The sequence below is a fragment of the Mesocricetus auratus genome, unplaced genomic scaffold (assembly GCF_017639785.1).
Source record: "Mesocricetus auratus isolate SY011 unplaced genomic scaffold, BCM_Maur_2.0 Super-Scaffold_100021, whole genome shotgun sequence".
Lineage (NCBI taxonomy): Eukaryota > Metazoa > Chordata > Mammalia > Rodentia > Cricetidae > Mesocricetus > Mesocricetus auratus.
Window position 1 is genome coordinate 32,950,864 of NW_024429202.1, and position 21,037 is coordinate 32,971,900.

At 41.3% G+C, this 21,037-nt stretch overlaps 1 protein-coding gene across 2 annotated transcripts in view; it reads left to right on the forward strand.

Moving 5' to 3' along the window:
* Positions 1 to 11,210: 11,210 nt before the first annotated feature.
* Tmem182 (transmembrane protein 182) overlaps positions 11,211 to 21,037 on the forward strand; it is a 45,069-nt gene continuing 35,242 nt past the window's right edge. For both annotated transcript variants that reach the window (XM_005075361.4, XM_021230271.2), the window contains exons 1-3: positions 11,211 to 11,487; positions 11,700 to 11,799; positions 13,186 to 13,284. In XM_005075361.4, coding sequence (XP_005075418.1) covers positions 11,356 to 11,487; positions 11,700 to 11,799; positions 13,186 to 13,284 — 331 coding nt within the window. In that variant the 5' untranslated portion in view covers positions 11,211 to 11,355. The remainder of the gene's footprint in view (positions 11,488 to 11,699; positions 11,800 to 13,185; positions 13,285 to 21,037) is intronic.

Here is a 21,037-nt window from a genome sequence, read left to right on the forward strand (position 1 = left end):
TTATACACACATGCTTATTTAGAGATGATAATGACTTATCTTCTTCAAAATATAATTTTATGCACAAGTATTTGGGGTTTGACTTTAGCTTGATGAAGAAGTGATAGACAATTCATACTGACTAAATCTGAGGGCCAATTAATGTAGACACTAATGAGCACTGAGCTCGCCATTCTTCGTTAAGTGCAAACTCGGAATTGTTGTACAGAACTAAAACGTGAACACAGGCGTGTCGGTGCATGCTTGTAATCTCTGCATTAGGGATGCAGAGCCAAGAGGATAAGGAGGCAGATTACAAAAGGCATGAAAGTAGAAAGGAGAAGTAGTTGTAGCATGGAGTGAATATGACCAAACTACAAATGCACATATAAGAAAATGCCAGAATGAGATCAATTATTGCATATTATTAGCATATGCTAAAAGACATGCTTAAAAAGAAGTCAAGGTTTTCTTCAGTTACATAGCATGTAATCTAGGTTACATGAGACCCTGTATTAAAAAAATCAAAACAAGGGGCTGGAGGGATGGATCAGCTTTTAAGAGTACTGGCTGCTCTTCCAGAGGACCTGGGTTCAATTTCCATCACCTACATGCAGGCAAAACAGCAATGCGCATAAAAAGCAAAAAAAAAAAAAAGAGAACTAGAGAATGCATTTGGCAGCTTTGTACACAAGAGATGGGCAGCAAAGGCTATCAATTGTTGTCCTCAGCTCCAGTGAGATTCCTCCCTGCCCTGCTGTAATACTGCAGCCTGTACCCATCCGTCCCTTTCACCTTTATAGAATGGTGTACTGTTAAGCTTGGCCAACAGGTGGTGCTGTGGGAAACTGCCTGAGCCAGGGTTTTTATCTCTCTTGCTTCACCTGAGTGTGGCAGCCAGAGGAGAGCAGAGCCTATCAGGATCCTTAGTCTCCAGTGGCTTTCAGGCACCATGCAGGCAACACATTTTACTGGCAAGCCAGCTCTTCTCTCAGTCACCTTCCATCCTCCAAATGTCCAGCAAGCGGTTCCAAGCTATTTCCACGAGGAATCCCAGTTGGTAACTTCCCAGGGAGTTTTGTCACAGACTAGAGAAAGACAACGAATGAATGAATGAGTGAGTGAGTGAATGAGTGACACACAAGTGATGTTTTAATTCGAAAAGAAGAAATAGAAATAAAATATAGTCACCTATGTAGCAAGTTCAAGGAAAACTATAAAAACATTGCCCTAGAACTAACAGCGCTGAGTGAATTTGAAGCTTTAGCCATGTGTGCGGTTTGAAAGTGGGGCTCAAAGACAAAATCAGTGCAAACTGAGTAGATTTAAACAGACGAAAGTGTGTAGACAAGCAGCCATCCTGGGCTTTAGAGAACTTCGCCCCACCGAAAATGTGCAGTTTTGATGTTCAGAGCTGGTTTTGTGTGTCAATTTGACCCAAGTTAGGGTCATCAGAGAAGATGACTGAGGAAATGCCTCCTTGAGATCTAGCTGCAAGGTATTTTCTCAATTAGTGGCCAATGTGGGAGGGTCCAGCCCTATGTGGGTGGTGCTATCCCTGGACTGGTGGTCCTGGGTTCTATAAGAAGATGGGTTGAACAAGCCATGGAAATCAAGCCAGTAAGCAGCTCCCCTCCATGGCCTCCGCATCAACTCCTGCCTCCAGGATCTGTCCTGTTTGAGCTCCTGTCCTAACTTCCTTTCTTGATGAACAGAAATGCTGAAGTGTACAGGCCAAATAAACCCTTTCCTCCCCAACTCGCTTTTTGGTCAAGGTGTTTCATCAGAGCAATAGAAACCTTAACTAATACAATTATATATCTCATAGCTGTGAAAGATGAGGTAATGTCTCTCAGTCTATCAGAAAGGAAGCTGACTTCCTGTTTAGAAAAGGATGCTGGATCCCTATGGCTATAAGCTGCTCAGTTGTGACAAACCCAGGCATCAGAGTCTACTGCATCACACAGAAACAACATAGAGAGATGCCACACAAATGCAGTTGTTCATGCTGCTGACCGTGCTGTGAAGAACTCTCTTTTGTATCTCACCCTGTGGTTTCATGTTTTCTGCTGGTGTCTATGGAATTATAAAAGGCTAATTTTAATTGTTTTTTTTGAGGCTAGATCTTCTGTAGCTCAGACTAGCCACAAACTTATCCTTCTGTCTTAACTTCTCAGATGTTGGGAAGGCAGGCACAACCAGACCAAGATTTCTAACTTAGGTTTCAGTTATTATATGATCAAATTAAAGAGCCACAACAGGCGTCTATACACTGAGTCTTGCAAAATATTGGAAAAATAATTTAAAACACCAAAATAAGTAAACATATGTAGACTTGTGATGACAGATTGACTATTATAATAGCCATTCTTCAGTTTTTAAAGATTTACTTTTATTTTTAGTTATTTGTCTGTGTGTGTTTGTGCACATAAGTAGAAATGCCTGTGGATGCAAAAGGGGGGAGGCATCCGATCCCCTGGAGCTGGAGTTGCAAACAGTTGAGAACCTCCTGACATGGGGACTGGAAAACAAACTTGGGGTCTCTTCAAGACCATCTCAAGCTCTTAATAACCACACAACTCCTCCAACACCTACAGTAGCTGTTATTACTTGAACATACCACACTGACAGCTTATTTTTATTAAAGTTTAAAAGAGTTTATTTAGATCTTGAGGATCTGCCACTCTGCTGGTGGGGATGCAGAATGGCAAAACCAGCTTGGAAGAGAAGTTTGAAACCTCATAAGTTAAAGTTAGAAACACACCTACTGAAGGGACACTAGCATAGGACTCTGGCAGGCCTTGCCCTTCTCCCCATTCCATTTGCCTTGCTAAAAACCATTAGATTACATCCTAAATCTAGCCACCAAGGTCTGTTCCCTTATTTAGCCAATCCCTCCTTCTGAGGCTGACTACCAAGGTCCAGCTGTCAAACAAAGTAAGTTCAGGAATCAAAAAGCCCTCTTTGGCTTCAAGCTATATTATAGAGCTATAGTCCTGAAAACAGCTTGGTATTGGCACAAAAATAGACCGGTAGACCAATGGAATCAAATTGAAAACCCTGATATTAAACCACACATGTATGAGTATGAACATCTGATCTTTGACAAAGAAGCTAAAAATATAAAATGGAAAAAAAGAAAGAATCTTCAATAAATGGTGCTGGCATAACTGGATGCTGGCATGTAGAAGAATGCGGATCTATCCATGTTTATCGCCATGCACAAAACTTAAGTCCAAATGAATCAAAGACCTCAACATAAATCCAGCCACACTGAACCTCTTAGAAGAGAAAGTGGGTGGAAGCAGGGCGGTGGTGGCGCATGCCTTTAATCCCAGCACTCGGGAGGCAGAGGCAGGCAGATGTCTGTGAGTTCGAGGCCAGGCTGGACTGACAGCCTCCAAAACAATACAGAGAAACCCTGTCTCGTAAAACCAAAAAAAAAAAAAAAAAAAAAAAAAAAAAAGAAGAAGAAGAGAAAGGGGGTGGTACCCTTGAACAAATTGGTACAGGAGACAGCTTCCTGAACATAGCACCAGTAGCACAGACAGTGAGATCAACAATTAATAAATGGGACCTCCTGAAACTGAGACGCTTCTGTAAGGCAAAGGACACAGTCAGCAAGACAAAAAGGCAGCCCACAGAATGGGAAAATATACTCACTTACCCCACATCTGACAGAGGGCTGATCTCCAAAATTTACAAAGAAGTCAAGAAGCACGTCTTCAAAACACCAAAGGATCCAATTAAAAAGTGGGCTGTAGAACTAAATAGAAAATTTTCAATAGAGGAGTCTAAAATGGCTGAGAGGCACTTGAGAAAGTGCTCAACATCCTTAGCCATCAGGGAAATGCAAATCAAAACAACTTTGAGATACCATTTCACTCCTGTCAGAATGGCTAAAATCAAAAACACCAAGGACAACTTATGCTGGAGAGGATGTGGTAAAAGGGGAATACTCCTCCATTGCTGGTGGGAGTGCCAACTTGTTCAGCCACTTTGGAAATCAGTATGGAGATTCCTCAGAAAAATGGAAATAAACCTACCACAAGACCCAGCAAATCCACTCTTAGGCATATATCCAAAAGATGCCCATTCATACAACAAGGATGTCTGTTCCACTATGTTCATAGCAGCATTATTTGTAATAGGCAGAACTTGGAAGCAACCTAGATGCCCCTCAACAGAAGAGTGGATATAGAAAATGTGGTACATTTATACAATGGAGTACTATTCAGCAGAAAAAAATGGAATCCTGAGATTTGCAGGCAAATGGAGGGCACTAGAAGAAACCATCTTGAGTGAGGTAATCCAGTCACAAAAAGAGAAACATGGCATGTACTCTCTAAATATGGATTTTAGACATAGATCTGGGGAGTGCCAGCCTACAATCCTAGGGCCAGAGAGTCTGGGAAACAGAAACTTCATTCAGTGGCTGATGGAAGCAGAGGCAGACTCCCACTGCTAAGCACTGAGCTGAACTCAAGAAAGCTAGTAACAGAAGGGAGGACTGATGACCAAAGAGATTAAGACTGGGCTGGTTTAACTCCCAGAAACAGCTGACCTGACAAGGATTAGCTCTTGAATCCCCGGCTGATGCCTGGGAATCCAGCATGGGACTGATCAAGACCCCTTGAATGTGGGTGTCAGTGAGGAGGCCTAGGTAATATATTGAGCCTTGGGCAGTAGATCAGTATTTATCCCGGGTATACAAATGGACTTTGGACTCCCATCCAACAAAGTGAGATGCACTCTCATCCTGAACTCTTGGGGGAGGGTCTAGGCCCTGCCCTGGATGAAATGACAGACTATGGACACCCCCATGGAGGGCCTCACCCCCCTGGGGAAATGAGGAAATATTGGGGGGACTGGGGGAAGGGCACAGGAGGAGCGGAGGGAAACGGAGAGCGACCTGGAATTGACATGTGAAGCAACCTTTGGCGCACCTAATTAACATGTCCAATTAAAATTAAACACCTCGTCCAAACACAGAGTTTCCACTTTTGCCTTTATAAACTGCCATGTTCCTGTGGGCCACCTCTGTCTACTCTCTATCTAGAGGCAGTGCTTTGTGCAGTCCCCCCTACACAGGGGCAGATGCTCCTTATCCCTCTCCCTTGTCCCTTTTCTCCCCTCTCCCTTGTTCTTTTTCACTTTTCCCTCTTCCTCTGTCTCCACTCTTTGTCTCTTATCCCTGTCTATTGTCCCTCTGAGACAAGAACATCTCCTTTGTGCTGAGAACATAGTCTTGGGGTATCTTGAGCCAACATCAAGGTTCCTTATACCTACCTCATGACCTACTGCTATACCTTAATGTGTTTACTTCAAAGACACAGGAACACAGACATAAATAAGTCTGTATATACCCAGATGTCCATACAAGCTCTATCCGTAGTAGGCCTACATTGGAAGCAACCCAAATATCCATCAACAAATGAATGGAAGAGCAAAGATGGTAGCCATGTCCAATTGAGTGCTGTTAACAATAGCAGTCATTAACTCTGAATTCCTATGACAGCATGGATGTGTCAACATAGTTACAGGGAGTATAAAAGACGGATCAAAAAGAATTCATGTTTTATGCTTCTGTTCATTTAAACAACAACAAAAACAGACAAACAAAAACCAGAGGACTTCTGGATTCTGCTCCAGGACAAGAAGAACTTGCAAATTCCATTTTCATCCCTGCAACAAAAGGAGGAAACAGGCACAATGCAGAAAGGCAGCGATCATAGCTTTATCAGAGAAGTGTGTCGCAGGGCAACCCACCACCTGGAAGTCTTGAGAAAGACTGACAGGATCGCAGCCAAGATTGGTGGAAACAGAAGCTGCTGCCGTGACTAATTAGCATGAATACTTCCATGGTGGTTTGATGAGGTACTGGAGGCTGGATGTGAACCCACAGGAGCCTCAGCCTAGTTAACTATCCTGGGCTATCGAGGTTCTGGATCTTGAGGACCTACCACTACTACTTTACTAGGCCAGCACAATTCCTATGTGTATTCCAAATACTTATTCTTATACTCACAGAGAAATGTAACTTCCAACCCTCACTGAGGAGGCTTCTTTTGCAACAAAGACAATTAAAGAAAACCACAAGTGATTAAAATACAAATAATAACTGACCATGATCTGCCCAGACCCAATAGTAAATCCTGCTGCGGGGTCATTGAAGACAGGGGAGTGGAAAGATTAGAGCCAGAGGACCAGGAAATCTGCTGTGAGATTGTGTATCCTAGAATTGACAAGAAAGCACTATGATAGCTCACTTTAAACATATGGTTGCCCAAACAAGCCCAGAGCAAGGACACCAATAGTAGATATGCTGATATGGAGGAGATCATAGGCCTGGACAATGAAGTACAGGCAACTGAGGGGTGCTGAGGACAGGAGAAATGGTCTTTGCCAAGATGGGAATGCCACAATAAGTTATCTAAAATAGGGCTGGAGAGATGGCTCAGAGGTTAAGAGAACTGACTGCTCTTCCAGAGGTCCTGAGTTCAATTCCCAGCAACCACATGGTGGCTCACAACCATCTACAATTCAATCTGGTGCCCTCTTCTGGCATGTAGGCAGAGCACTGTATATGTAATAAATAAATAAATCTTAAAAAAAGTTATCTAAAATATAGTGGTCACTTTAATCATGTACGTTCAAACACACTGAATACTTTCAGAAGTTACTAAAGAAGTGGCAGCCAGAAATTTGAGAGGGATTGTAATTGGGAAACAACTACAACAAAAAACATAAAAACACATCCAGGGGTAAATTAACTATTTGAAATACGCCTGGAATTCTTTTCATAGCAAAGTTTACTCTCCCTGTGAGAGCCAGTGAAAAAGAAATCCCACAGCTTGAGCTTTCTCTAACCTTTCTTTTCACACAAGAGGAAGGGAGATCACTCAGCTGGTAAGGAGCTTGTAAGCAAGACTAAGGACCCCTGAGTTCTAGCTCTAGTGGTGAACACTTGTAATCTCAGTGCTGCAGAGATAAGACACTGGAAGACCCCTGGGGTGAGCTGGCCACCCAGCCTAGCCTACCCAGTAAGTTCTGGGTGACCAGTAGACAGTGTCTGAAAAGTTAAGGTGTACAAGACCCAAGGCATGCCAAGGGATGGCCCCTCTGGAGCATAAATACATCTACACACACACACACACACACACACTCACACTCACACGTTTCTCAGGGCAAAACCCAGGGACTTTAATCCCCTGAAACATAATTATGATATTACAGAGTATTTACCTTCCTGAAAATCTCATGAACATATCAGCTGGACTCCAGTGCATTAAGACTGAATAAGTGAGAGAAGTATAAAGCAAAGACTCTCCTTATGAAGGGGTTTCCTGGGAAATGTAAGACTGCAGTAGAGTGAAAAACAAAGGGAACCAGAAAGTCGCTGGCATCCTCAGTGAAAATATTAGGAATTGCCTAGCTTCTACCCAGATCAATATGGAACCTTGCAGCACAAACCCAGTCACCTGAGGTTCTGTTGCCCACTTCATCCAGTCCTCTGCAGGAACCACAGTGTCTGCTGCAAGACAAGAGGAATCACACAAGAGATTTAACATCAAGCATTAGAGTCAGAATTGGAAGTGACAAAGGTCATGGAATTGATAGGTAACAGGAAACAAATATGCTTAGTATGTTGATGGTCTAAAGGAAGAGTAGATAACATGTGAGAATCAGTGAGATGATGTAATTAGCTGGGAACTTGCTGGGAGCACAAAGCAGCAAGGACAGAGTCAACCCAGTGTAGTAGGTAGGTATTGCCTTTGAGGGACTCACTGGTAGGTCTGATTCCACCAGTAAAAGAACCTTAGGACCTTAAGAAAAGTAAATAGATCTTTATAGAAAAAGATGACTCATGAGCCAGGAGAGTTCTAAGAGCTGTAAGATGTGCACATTAGAAGATCCCACCCTGAGGAATAATAGGCCTATTGAGGATTGGTAGCAAGGCCCAGCTGGTTAGTGCTGCCAGGGCCCAAGCCCTGATCCTAACCATTCCAATACTTGCTAGAAAGTTAACTGTTTTTAAAACGTGAAATGTGCTTTTGTAGTGCAATTTATTTTGGGTGAGCTATTGGAATTCAATAGAGAACATGAATTACTGAAGTGAAAGTGTCCGGAATTCTTGCTGGAGTTCTGTTCAAATGTAGCACTGATCCCAACAAGGATGTAATATTCACTTGGGAGCAGCAGATGGCAGCACTCAAATCAATTCTAGTCACTATCAGTAAGATTAATAGTGAAGGATTTGCTGAGCAATTCTTACAGTTTCATGCCAAACCCAGGGTTTTGCCTGTGTAGAGTTTATTTGTTGTTGTTTTATTATGTGTGACAATCAGTAAAGAGTACTTCAAAATGTGTATGATATGGTCGTGTTAGTACAGGGGAAACCAAGGTCCCTTTGCAAGTACTTAGTCCCACTAATAAAATAATTTTAAAATTGAATCAGAGAGATGGTCAAGGACAATTTTTTAAATCTCAGAGGAAAACAATAAAGCAAGCAAACTCAAGCATCTTCTTGGGGGCATGGGATGGGTAGAGAAAAATCCATTTAGGCATGGAGAAACTGAGAAATCTCAAAGCAGGCTCTATGTTGGTGCTCGAGAAAGAGATTACGAAAGGAAAAGGAAAAGATGTTCATACTGAATTCAGACAACACCTGATTCCAGGGGAGGGACTGCACTGTGGACATATGGTTAGAAATAGAGACAGTTTATTAAAAAGTAAAGAGCACGCCAAAGAGTAGGAGTGGGTTAGTGGATTGAGGAAAGAGGCCAGAAAAGCACTGGGCAGGAGGCACGCAGTCCTTACAGAACCTTTATATAGTACTCTCTCTTCCCTTTGTATTCTGGTGACTCTTCTCATGCCTACTCTGTTCTTTAAGTGAAGCCCAGGGCACAGTCTTCCTCTGCAAATTGATTTCCATCAAATAGTTACCTTGGTTTTCAGACTCCAGTGTTTTTATTCCTATCACAGTGGAGAGGAGAGTGTTACCCAAGAACCATTAACTGGGCCACTGCTGTACTTATAGGCATATCTCGACAGGTCAGTTTTTACTGTAGCTTGCAGGGTTTGCAGCAGGGTAAAGGGTGACAATACTGCTTTCTCCTTGGATTCATAGGCCAGCTCCACATAAGGAAGCCATGCCAGGTGTTATAAATCTGGCCAAGAACCCACAGTTAGGGAGCCCATGGGCCATAGAGTGAACATATTACTGTTACTAAATGCGTGAAACCACTCCTTCAATTCCTATCTCTCCACCAATAGATGGACATAGCTCTCAGACCTCATCAGGGAAACTTCTCTTACAGTAGATGGCTAGTAGCACAGAAACCCACAACCAGTTAAAGCGCTGAGAATAAGTGACAGCACTGAATGGAATATCTACATCACAAGCCCCTCCTCCTGAAGCGCAGTGATCATTGAGGAAGAAACAGGCAGAAAGACTGTAAGAGTCAGAGGTGGTGGGTGACTGCAAGAAGACCACGTTTTTGGATACACTAGGGGCAGCCACATATATGAACACTCAGCAGCTGTGACAGCATGCATAATCCTCCAGCAAGCTCATGCCAGGAGAGTTTCCCTCCAGTTCATGCAAGGATACAAGGAGCTCTGTGATCAGATGGACCTGCCTGACGAATAGAACATATTGACACATTGGGTGACAACGGCGGGTGATAACCGCCGTTATGTATACTTTGTCACACCATACTTCACCTGTGTGCTTGGAATGGGTAGAGAATAACCAAAGCAGATATTTGAAACGGTGGTGATCTAAGGCTGCTTAAAGAGACAAGCCATTGGCTTAGAAGAAACAAGACTGAACATGGGGTTCATGTGGAGACTATGGTTTAAGGAGGAAAGCAATAATTACAAAATATCCGGAAGTTCTGTCCCATACCAGAGGGTTTTTAATTTGCATTATGTGATGATGTCAGGGAGCAGAGTGGGACTGCTATCAGCAAACACTAAGTTACAGCTTTGGGCAGAATGTATGGCAGAACCAACTGTTCAGCCTTTACCGATACTCCTGGATGATGCACAGGCAAGGTAGGCCACAGTGGAATGGTTCTGAAGACTTAACAAAAAATAACTTGGAGCATTAAGCAAGGTCCAGCTCAGACGAGCTTTCAGTTCAGTTTGACTCTTCTGGTTAGTGATTCTGGGATGAGTCTACCTGCTTTTCATGTTCTTTGGATTCCTCCAGTTCCAGTAGGAAGAGCCACTCAGGATTTTTCATCCTTTCTAAGGATTTTTTTTACACTCACATGTTCCATCAGGGTTTATCATCAAAGGGGTGAAGGAAGCTGTAAGTCCATAGATACCTCCTTAGGTGATTGAAGGGACAATATTTTTCTCCAGAAGCAATGAGGCAGCAGCCAAATAGATAGTCTGGAGTATAAACAGCACTCGGATACATTTTAAAGACATTGATGTATTTAGATATGAAAACAAAACAAATAAACTTCATAGAGACAAGGACTAAAAGAATGAGCTGTTTCTTTCGTGCGGTCAGTATAAATAGCAGTCATATTTTACATTTTTAGAAAATCAGATATTAAAGATGAAGAAGAAAGAAAGAAATCCAGAAAACAATATATTTGTGAGACTTCAATTCAGCTTTGGGCTACTTATTTATAACAAATTGGTTTGAGCCACCAAAAAACAGATTGTTTATGTCCTTACAAGATGTTGAATAGCATTAATTTTGTTCTTTCAGGAATTCTACTGCTATGACTAGAAATGATCTTTTGGATGCCATTTGAATGGATGAGTTATGAACCTGAACCAAACCTAGGTTTCCTCTTCTCCTGAATGTCCACAAATAATTAAGACATTGATCACAAATTCCATTGTTTTTGAGAGCTCTTTGTGGCTCCAAGTAGTGGAAATTTACATTTTCAAGAGCCTCTCAAGTTTCTCGAGGTTATCATGCCCGTTTCAGCCTAAGAAGGGCCTGTTCAGACACTCAAGCCGGAGGCCAGAACCCAGTGGCTTCCTCGTGGTTCTCTGTCCCCTCCACTTGTATGGATTACCCAAAGTGAGGACGATAACCCCAGCCCGCTCCTGCCTGGTTCATCTCTTTATAGTCAGGGGAAGGTCAGCTATTTTTTGATTCCCCATGGGAGAAGAAAGCTTCTCAATCAGTATCCTAAAATAGCCAGCCATTCTCAGCTGCTGCGTTGGAGCCCCTCCAGCGAGAGCAAAGGGACAGACTGGAAATGAGAAGCCACCACAGCTCAAGCGAGGACCTACTCCGGAGATCTTGTCGACTCAAGAGTGGCATTCTTTCTTTGCTGTTGTTATTGAGAAGTTGACTGTTCACACTTCATTCTTTTATTCGAAAGGAGATCAGTCAATTGGAAAATGAGATTGAATGTTGCCATTTTCTTTGGGGCTCTCTTCGGAGCTTTGGGGGTTTTGCTGTTTTTGGTAGCTTTTGGATCGGATTATTGGCTTCTCGCGACTGAAGTGGGCAGGTGTTCAGGTGAACAGAATGTGCGTTTCTCCTTCAAAATATTGCTGTACTTGGTAGCCATGGGGGCAGCCTTATGCATAGTCTTGAAGAATAGTATTGGGATGTCTATTTCTTCATAGAAGACCTCTGTAGGGACGTAGCGGTCATCATTATTGGGGACCACAGGCATTAAGATACAGCAGACTTGATTATACTCTTGGGGTTGACAGCATGTCACTTGTCTTTCTTGCAGATAGAGAATATCACTTTTCACCACGAAGGATTTTTCTGGAGATGCTGGTTCAGTGGCATTGTAGAAGAGAACAATTCCAACATCTGGAAGTTCTGGTACAGTAAGTGCAGCTGGCCTTGTTCTGCCACCTTTGTCTGAGGCAAAAGCAAACATCTTATTTAGTACCTGTTACATTCAAGTGGGCTGGGTGCCTAATTGTGAAGTCTTAGTACTGTGGCATCAAAAGGGTCACAAACAGAATTCTTGACAGGAGAAATTTCTCTAGCAATAATTTCTCTTCTCTCATAAAAGCAAGAGTCTGAATAGTTATAATAAAACTGGAGTACCTGCTGTTTCTCTGCCCATATTTAAAATATACTGCCTCTAATTTAAAAAAAGATGATTTTGTCTATGATAGTTTCTTTTCAAGCGTCTATTATTGGTATGTTTCAAATAAGTGTTTTGGAAATTCATTTGGCTATAAACTGAAATTTCAAATACAAAAGCCCAGAAATAGAGGTATTATTTTATATTCATAGCTTAAAAGTTTTTAATCTATTTTTTGGTAATGAAACTTAATTACCAGTGGTAGCAGATGAGAGCCGCCTTAGTTGGGTTTCACCCAAATTTGTAGGTAATATCAAGAAATGTCTTCCTTTTATGTTTGTATTCTTATACTGAAATTTAAAGTTCCCTTTGAAGTCCAGGAACTTGAAGACTATGATGCATTCCTTGAACTGTATTTCTTCCGCTGGATTTATCTTAGAGAACCAATTCATTGTAAACAGCTAGCAGTCATTTTACTCTCTTCAACAGTAAAAGAACTAGCTATTAGCCTAGGGCTTAGGGAAGGCTGAGATTACTGTCTTATTTTCAAATTCTCCTGTCACCCCTTGCTCTTTTTGTGTGTTGCAACTTGTCATGGGATTGCTTAAGTCTTTGGTACCTTCATGTCCTTCCTAGATAGTCTGTCCTCAGGACCAGTGTTAGAATACAGACTTAGCTTTTGAAATCTAAGTGTACAGGGAACAAATTTTAAGTTTTCATAGTGCATGTAAGTTATTCTTGTGGTTTTTTCAAATGCTGAAATTTTGTTTGAACTCTTAATTTTAGTGTTCCATCATCTGTAACTTTTCCCTAACATTAGAAGAAATGTTAACTTTGCTATACTTTTAAAACAACCATTTTTTAAATATTTCCTGTGTGCCAGGCATCCTGTTGATAGAAATAATATATAAAAACAGGTACAGCTTTTTGCCTGTCCTTTTGGGCCCCGTGGGAATTTCTGTTTCTTCCATTGAGTTCTAGTTGCTTTAGAAAACCCTCATTCCAAGTTGTTCCCCTGTTTTCCAGCAGAGTTTTCCTCTCTGGCAGCCCTCTGGGCTTGTTGGTAGTCCAGCAGTTTTGTTTTGCGTGTGTGTCCCTGGTTCGTAGGTTCCTGTTTCATTAGGCATGAGTCATCTCTGAATCTTTGGTAACAGATACCATGCCTTTGCTTTTTTCCTAGCCAATCAGCCACCATCCAAGAACTGCACACATGCCTACCTGTCTCCATACCCCTTCATGAGGGGTGAGCACAACTCTACTTCCTACGACTCTGCCATTAGTAAGTAGCCCTCACCTCCGAGTTCCTCCTAAGACTGATCTGGCTCCAAAAGTTTTACAAACAATTAAAAATAATTGGGTATCTGTAATTATAATGCTTTATGTGATATTAATGTGCTAAATGTAAAACATTAATATTTTAATACACCATTCATAAGTTTAATTAGAATACAGCTTTGATCTAAAGTTGGAGTTATTGTGGTTCATTCAAGACTTAGGCAAATAATTTAAAATGTAGTTTTGAACTCGAAGACAGTGATGTTTATGAAAAAAAGCTGTGTCCTGAGTATAGCTAGCTAAAATACTGTAGTATACATCCCACGTAAATTTTGTTTTGTAATTGTTACACAAGAAATCTTATTATACTACTTTGTTCATAAAAAGTGACTTAATTACATTGAGAATGATTGGCCATCAATAGAGTTAACTGGAAATCATATTAAAAACATTGTTTTTGTTAATTAAATGAAAGATCAGTACAAACTATCAATACCTTACAAAGAGTCAAATGTATTGTTGTGAAAGGAATCCTCATTTGTGTGTTTTGAATAAAATAATACTAGCCAGAGTTCTACAGAGCAGAACCAATTGAATATCTCTTTTCCTGTATGCTTGATGGATTGGTTCCAGAAGCTCCCATAGGTAGCCAATTCCTAAGATTCTGAAATCTCTTAAACAGAGTGCTGTAACATTTGCATAGAACCTGATCACACAAATCTTTATACTTTAGGCCATGTCTAGATTTCTCATAATACCTAATAAGTATGCAAATAGTATTTAAATGATTGCTATGCTGCATTGTTTACAGACTGCCAAGAAGAATGAGAAGTGTGGGCATGGTTGGGAGAAGCACGTTGCTCTCCTGAGTATCTGAGTATTTATAGCTCAAAGCTTGATGAAACCATAGGTGTGGAAGCTGGGGCTGAAAGAGAATATATATATGAATGTATGTGTATATATATGAATGTATATGTGTATATATATGAATGTATATACATGAATGTATATATATGAATATATATGCTACATATCTATGACTGCCATTTATCTGTCTGTATGTCTGTCTATTGAGTTTAAGGATTTATCTCAGGTAATTGTGGGTCTAGGTGTCTGAAGTCTGTTGAGGAGCCTGGCAGGATGGACACTCCCATCAAGCTTTTACATAGTGTGGCAAAAGTCTTTCTTAGGAACCCCGTCCTTGCTCTAAGGTCTTTACATTATTGAACGAGACCCACCCATTTATGGAGAGTGATCTGCTCTACTTAAACCAGAGTCAGCTGATCACAGGTGTTAATCAAATCTACAAAGGAATCCTTTGAAGGATGTCTCACCTCTTATTTGGCTCAGACACCATAGTCTGACATGCACATTAATTATCCCAAAAATTAAGAGCCCTTCACACGAGTCCTGATTCATCCATTTTTCTTCTTTCTGTCAAAATGCATGCATTATGCTTTTGTGTTTAGGAAAGGCAATGGCATTCACCTTTGTGGCAGTCCCATGACACAGTCTGGAAAGGAAGGAAGATGAGACTGAGGTTACTTGCAGCTGTGTTTTCCCACACAGTCCAGAAGACCATGGCCTTGAACAAAGGGCATGATGTGCGCTCCTTCCCATTGAAAAGCTGGGAAGATATCTCTATACGGTACAGGGCTCCTGTGCCCTGCATGAGGAAGTAGACACTCTCACTGATAGCAGAAGAGATGGGTACAACAGGCAAGAGTACAGTTATTTTGGTCACAGGGAAGTCACAAAGCTGTCCTTTCACCCCCATTTTTAGTTTTATAAAATGAACTAAGAGGTAATGTGGGCTTGGATTTCCAGAACTTAGGGTCATTACGTTAATATTGGTATTGTCATTATCATTCACTTGTTGAGATCCTTCAGCGAGACAGGTGTTACAGACACTGTATATTCAAAAATGTGTGCACCTTAAGGCCATACTGGAGAATAGGAAGATGAAGCATCATCATCTGTGCATAATAATTATGCTGGAGATGGAGAGCAATGCATGTCATGGAAATCTCACTGCAATTATGCTTAGAATTATTATGTAGCACCGTGTGTAATTACTGTGCCAGTAATTTGGATTCAGGGACAAAACTATATCCAACTTTTAAAAATTACCAAACTCTCGTTTGGCATCCATATGTGACTCTGTATCCACTTTAAGCAATTTTATTGAAAACTGAGTAAAAATGACAAAGTTGAGCAAAGATATGTTCTAGAAATAAGGTGATACTTTGTGTTATAACATATATATCTTGCCTGAAGATCAGAGTGCAGAGCTAGCCACACTAGTTAGACATAGAAGTCAGCCCTAGGGAGGAATATAAGGTTGGCGTAGACAGGAGCTCATTGCATTCAGTCTGAGGATCCATAGAGACAGTATTGCCCATTCAGTCTGAGGATTCAGTAGAGGTAAGAACTAGTAGCTGGCTACTCTGCTTCTCTGATCTTTCAGCATTTACCCCTATATCTGACTTGGGGTTCTTATTACTAAGACCAAATAGAATTCATGCTACAAATATACACATTTCATTTATTCTCATAATGATGAACAAGGTTGTCCTTTGTTTTCTATATCCAAGACAATGGCATACATTTCCTGAATAGCAGCCAATGTGACTTTTGTATTTGTGTTTCCTACTTCTGAGACTTGTCTTCTCCAGATGCCAAAGCTATTTTGTAGGCCGCTCTGTGTAGCTTCATAATTACCAGGTATTACAGTCATTTTCAGTAAATTGGAGGTATTGTTTATAAAATTTGAAATACTATGGCCTGGAAAATTGTTAATGTGAGTTTCCCCTCTCCTGCTTTTCTTAGAATGACTGTTGGTCAGTGTTGACTTGTGTGTGAAAATGTAGCAGCTCATGCTTGCACAACTAGTTGTTGGCAGAACTAACACAAAGATTCAAGTCTCCTGCTTCTGTTTTATTGCAAGGGAGTAAACTACAGTTAAGGAAAAGGCTAAGCACAGTTGCTTATTGTGAGGAGTCATGTGACTCAGTTGGTGGCACACCTCTGTATTCAGGATGCAGACTGGGAATTCAAGAGTCGTCTGGACTCCACATCCAGTCCCCAACTCAGAGAAACAAAAAGAAAACCAAATGAGTGGCAGTAAGAATGTGTGTTTTCTGCTTCTTCATCTGAATTGAGCCTGTGTATATATTTGGTTCTAACCCAGTGCTTTCTTTAAATACTTTTTAATTCTCAAAGGGGTAGTTTAAGGACCATTCATTCTCAAATTTATATAACAGGACAGTCAATTGCCTGAGCATAGTGAAAATGGCTTAATTTTCAGTTTTTTAGACAGGCCGATGAATTTCAAAATCTATTAAATGACCCTATTGGAGATCTGCCAGAGTTTAGGTTTTCTGGTTGTATCATGCTTCGGTCATCATGGTTCACTTGTTTGTATCATCTGGAGATGACAGACAAGACACACAAGAATTTTCAGGGTGATTCAGTTCTGATTATATTAATATTTCCTTTCATTAGTGTTCCCATAGTCTCCTTCACCTCTACTCACCACTAGGTGTTTGTGATTATGCTTAATGTAATCCCTTCCCCGACCTTCTTCTAGCTCCAAGGCAGCATAGAACAGACTAGTCTACTTTAATTTTTTTATTCTCATTTTTATTCATATTGATGTCTCTAGAAATCAGTGTAGTGCTTCATAACTGGAAATGCTTATAATTCTGTGGAGAATGACTTTTTATCAAACTCACATTTAGAAGCTGGAGACATAGGTCAGTGGTAGAGCATTTTTAATAGCATGTACAATCATCAGTGAATTGATCAAATACTTTCAGTAATAAGCCACTTTATTTTTAAGTGAAAAAAACTAAAGCTGAATAACAAGCTGTTTTTCTTCTGTCTTGGTGTTTCTGGGGCTATAACTCATGACCGTGTACATGCTAAGCTCACACACTATCACAGGGCTACACACTGGCTCCCCTCCCTCCCTCCCTCCCTCCCTCCCTCCTTCCCTCCCTCCCTCCCTCCCTGCCTCTGTTCCTCCCTCCTTTCTTTTGTTCCTTCCTTCCTTTTTCCTCCCTCCCTTCCTTCCCTCTCTCTTTTTCTCTCTCCCTCCCTCCCTCCCTTCCTTCTCCTGTCTTCTTTTTGTTCTCTCTGTCTCTGTCTCTCTGTCTCTGTCTCTCTCTCTGTCTCTGTCTCTGTCTCTGTCTCTCTCTCTCTCTCTCTCTCTCTCTCTCTCTGTGTGTGTGTGTGTGTGTGTGTGTGTGTACCACCGGGTTTTCTTATACAGCCTATGCTGTGGCCTGGAACTGGTGATCCTCCTGCCTCGTTCTTCCAAGTGCTAGAATTACAGATATCCCCACCACACCCATCTCCTGTTTTCCAATTAATCATCATATATTGAACACAATTTCAACTTTTCCTGGTGAGTGAAACAGAATATGCTTATGGGCTAGTTACTGACCTTTGAATTCTGTGTAATCTGTGCTTCTCTCTGCCCTGGGCACTACTATTTTTCACTTTGCAGTCCTGCCATCATTCTCTAACATAAGAGGCAGGCTCAACGAATTCCAAGGAAGACTTTCCTAGGCAGATATATGGGCCAGTTTATCCCACTTAACAACATTATTTAACTGTATCATTGAAAACACACATTTTTATTGTTTACCTGTGTGCTTATTTCTTTCATGTATTTTTTTTGCATCTCTGTCCTAAGCTCCACAGAACAGGAGTCTCTTGCTTGGCTCAGGACTGTAGAATGTCCACTGCATCATTGTACCTACCTGTGTATGAATGCTGATGCCTAAGCATCTGTGGGTATGTGTTGCTTTGCCTCTTTACTAAATCGACCCAGATGCCTCTCACACAGATGGTTTTGTTTTCCTTCTTTGTGCTTCTCAGTCTCCAGCATTGTTTTCAGCAGGCAGCTGTCCTTTGCCTCCCAACAATGTGCACTTTGACATTATTTTTTCTTTCTAGTCCTTCTTAACATGCTTATTTGCTACATGGTTTTATGCAAAGTAATATTCTCCATCCCCTTTTCAGGCTATCTCACATTGCTCCATATTTTTACCTAATAACTCTCAATGTTTTAAGTATTTGCCACTGACTGTAGATGAAGAATAATTATATGTATGTAAAGTTTATCGTCATTTCATTACTTCTTCAGGTTACAGTTCCAGGTCTGTGAGTAGTGAATCAAAATCTAGAAATAGATTTTCTTTGTTTTTGCTGTTAGGTTGTGTGACCAGGTGCCTGCCCACTAGTACTGAACACCAAATGACTTTCAATTAAGAAAATGTGATTGGGACAGATTATGAAGATATAGAGAAGGGGGTATGTTTAGAAATGGAAGAGGTGGCATCCATTTGGGATTAGATGTGTTATGTTTGGGCTGATGGTGGAACCAGTTTGGAAGTAAGTAGCTCGAAGTACAAAGTTCATTTCTAAAAGGCATCCATTAGCACAGCAGTGGTGAGAAAGGTCGGGAGGGAGTTTTGATATCGTGAAAATAATCACCGGCAGTATGAGTAAGTTGTACATAGGGCAAGAAGCTAAAAGGACAAACAGCCCAAAACGAGGGACAGTAGAACTGCAGACACATTCACAATCAGTGTAGTGCCTTGTCCAAGTTGCCAGCAACAGAGGAAAGCAAGGAGGTAAGGGCTCTAATGAAGAAAGCAGAATGAAAACAGATCAAGAGGCATGGGAAAGAACTGGATCAGGCACTAATGATGCAGTTGCTCAAGAGACCATAACAGCCCCTCCCCACCAGGGGTTCTGCTGCAGATGCCCATCAAGACTGCTATTTCTGATTCCTTCTCCTCAACCTACCTGCCCTACTGCTTCCACCCTGCATATCCAGACCTCTGCTCTACAGCACATTCTAGCTCATTGCCCATTGTGAGACTGAACTTAAGGCTCTTTTTATTTTTTTCTGGAAATGCCCTTCTCACTCCCCTGGGGAACTCATTTTCAGTTCCTGAACATTTTATCACCTCCTAATCCACCAGACAGCCAAGTCCCACTCTGGGCTTGCCTTTCCTTCTTCTTCTCCCAGGGGACAGCTTAGGAAGCCTTGCCCCTCATCAAAGGGTGGGGCCACAGAGTACTAGGGACGCAAAACCTCCCAGGAATTGGTAGGGAACGTGCAGTGAGAAAGTCGAGAGCCCTGCCACTAGCCAACAATGGGGTTTGGAATAGCCACCAAAAGAACAGAATGACTGAAGGGCTTTACAAAAACAGCCACACACAAACTCATTTTACTGGGCAGCGTGAAGCAACATAGCACTCGGAAATAAGTGTCCTGGCATTTGATTCTTTGATCTAGCACAGGAATTAATTTAATTTGAGAGGAGTTAAAGTAAATGCTTCAAGTATTTAGGAGACACAGCGGCAAATTCATGGGATCTAATTATCTCATCAGGGTGTCTCTCCCATCTTCCACTTGTAGGTCAACTTTCTGTTTTGTCTCTGGTTTAGTTATTAATTTTCTGCATGTTCATAGACACCAATTCTGGATATCTTTCTAAACTTAACAAATACCTTAAACATTTCAAATTTAACTAAGTAGAAAAAATATGTATTGCATAGAATAGAAAGTGTATCTAGTCAATTTTGAAATTGAAATTGAGTAGAAAGTGTATCTTTAGTCATTTTTCTCCCATAAGGTCAACTACCTAGAATTTGGAAATATGTTAAAATCAACTTGATTTTTTACTATTCATTCAAGCATCTGGCCCCACACAGCCATGATCACAGACTCACCATATATTGCAAGGGTTTCTACAGTACATGGTTAACAACTGATCTTTAATGTGAGCCCTGCCCCCACCCCAAACACAGGTTCCAAGTGGTTTTGGTGTGAATACCACCCCCACAAACCCACGCAGCTCTTCTCCACACAGTCACCTTTGAGGATAGAATCAGCTCTACATATCCAGGACCCAGCATCAAAGTTGTAGTTAAAATTATTTTTTGAGAGGAAGCTATGTTGTATTATTTGTGATTTATTCGAAAGTTCCTCCAATTGGGAGGTGATCGCTTTCTGAAATAAGACTGTGCAGTCACAGCAGCAGTATAGCTTGGCTTTCTTTGGGGGGGACAGGCTCTAGGCTCTACCTGTATCTGCAAAAACCACCTGCTGCACTCACAAATAGAATCCCTTCTCAAGATGAGCAGCACAGTCTTGGCATCTTTGCATTGTGGACTGCCTGATTCTTTGCTGTGGAGACCAGCTGGTACTTTGCTAGATACTCTAAAAGAAGCCTGGCTTCTACCCACTAGATTCCAGTAGAGACCTCTCACTTGTGACTATTAAAAATTGTCTCTAGGCATTGACAAGTATCCTGGGCAGTGGAGCTGGGGTTGGCACATACACAAAATGTCCTCTGACAAGATCACTGGGGACTTTTAGGCATCCGTTCTGAACACTTCCAGCCCAAGCCATAAGCTTTTTGGAAATGCATTTGTTCTTCAGTAATATGGGAACATTGGTTCCTGGACCCACCCAGGCACACCAACATCCATGGCTACTCAAGTTCTTTATATAAAATCGTGTATTTTTCAAAGAAATGATGCATATTATTCCATAATGTTATGTGGCAGCTTTATCAGTAGTCACTACGCTGTGTTGTTTGGAAGTGTTTTGTGTCTGCACTGGACATTTATAATTTTGTTTTTATTCATATTCCCTTAAAACTATTGAATATTTTCCTGAATATCTTGATCCCAGGTTGGATCCTGTGTGCTCAGCTGTCTGCATGCTGCCTGGT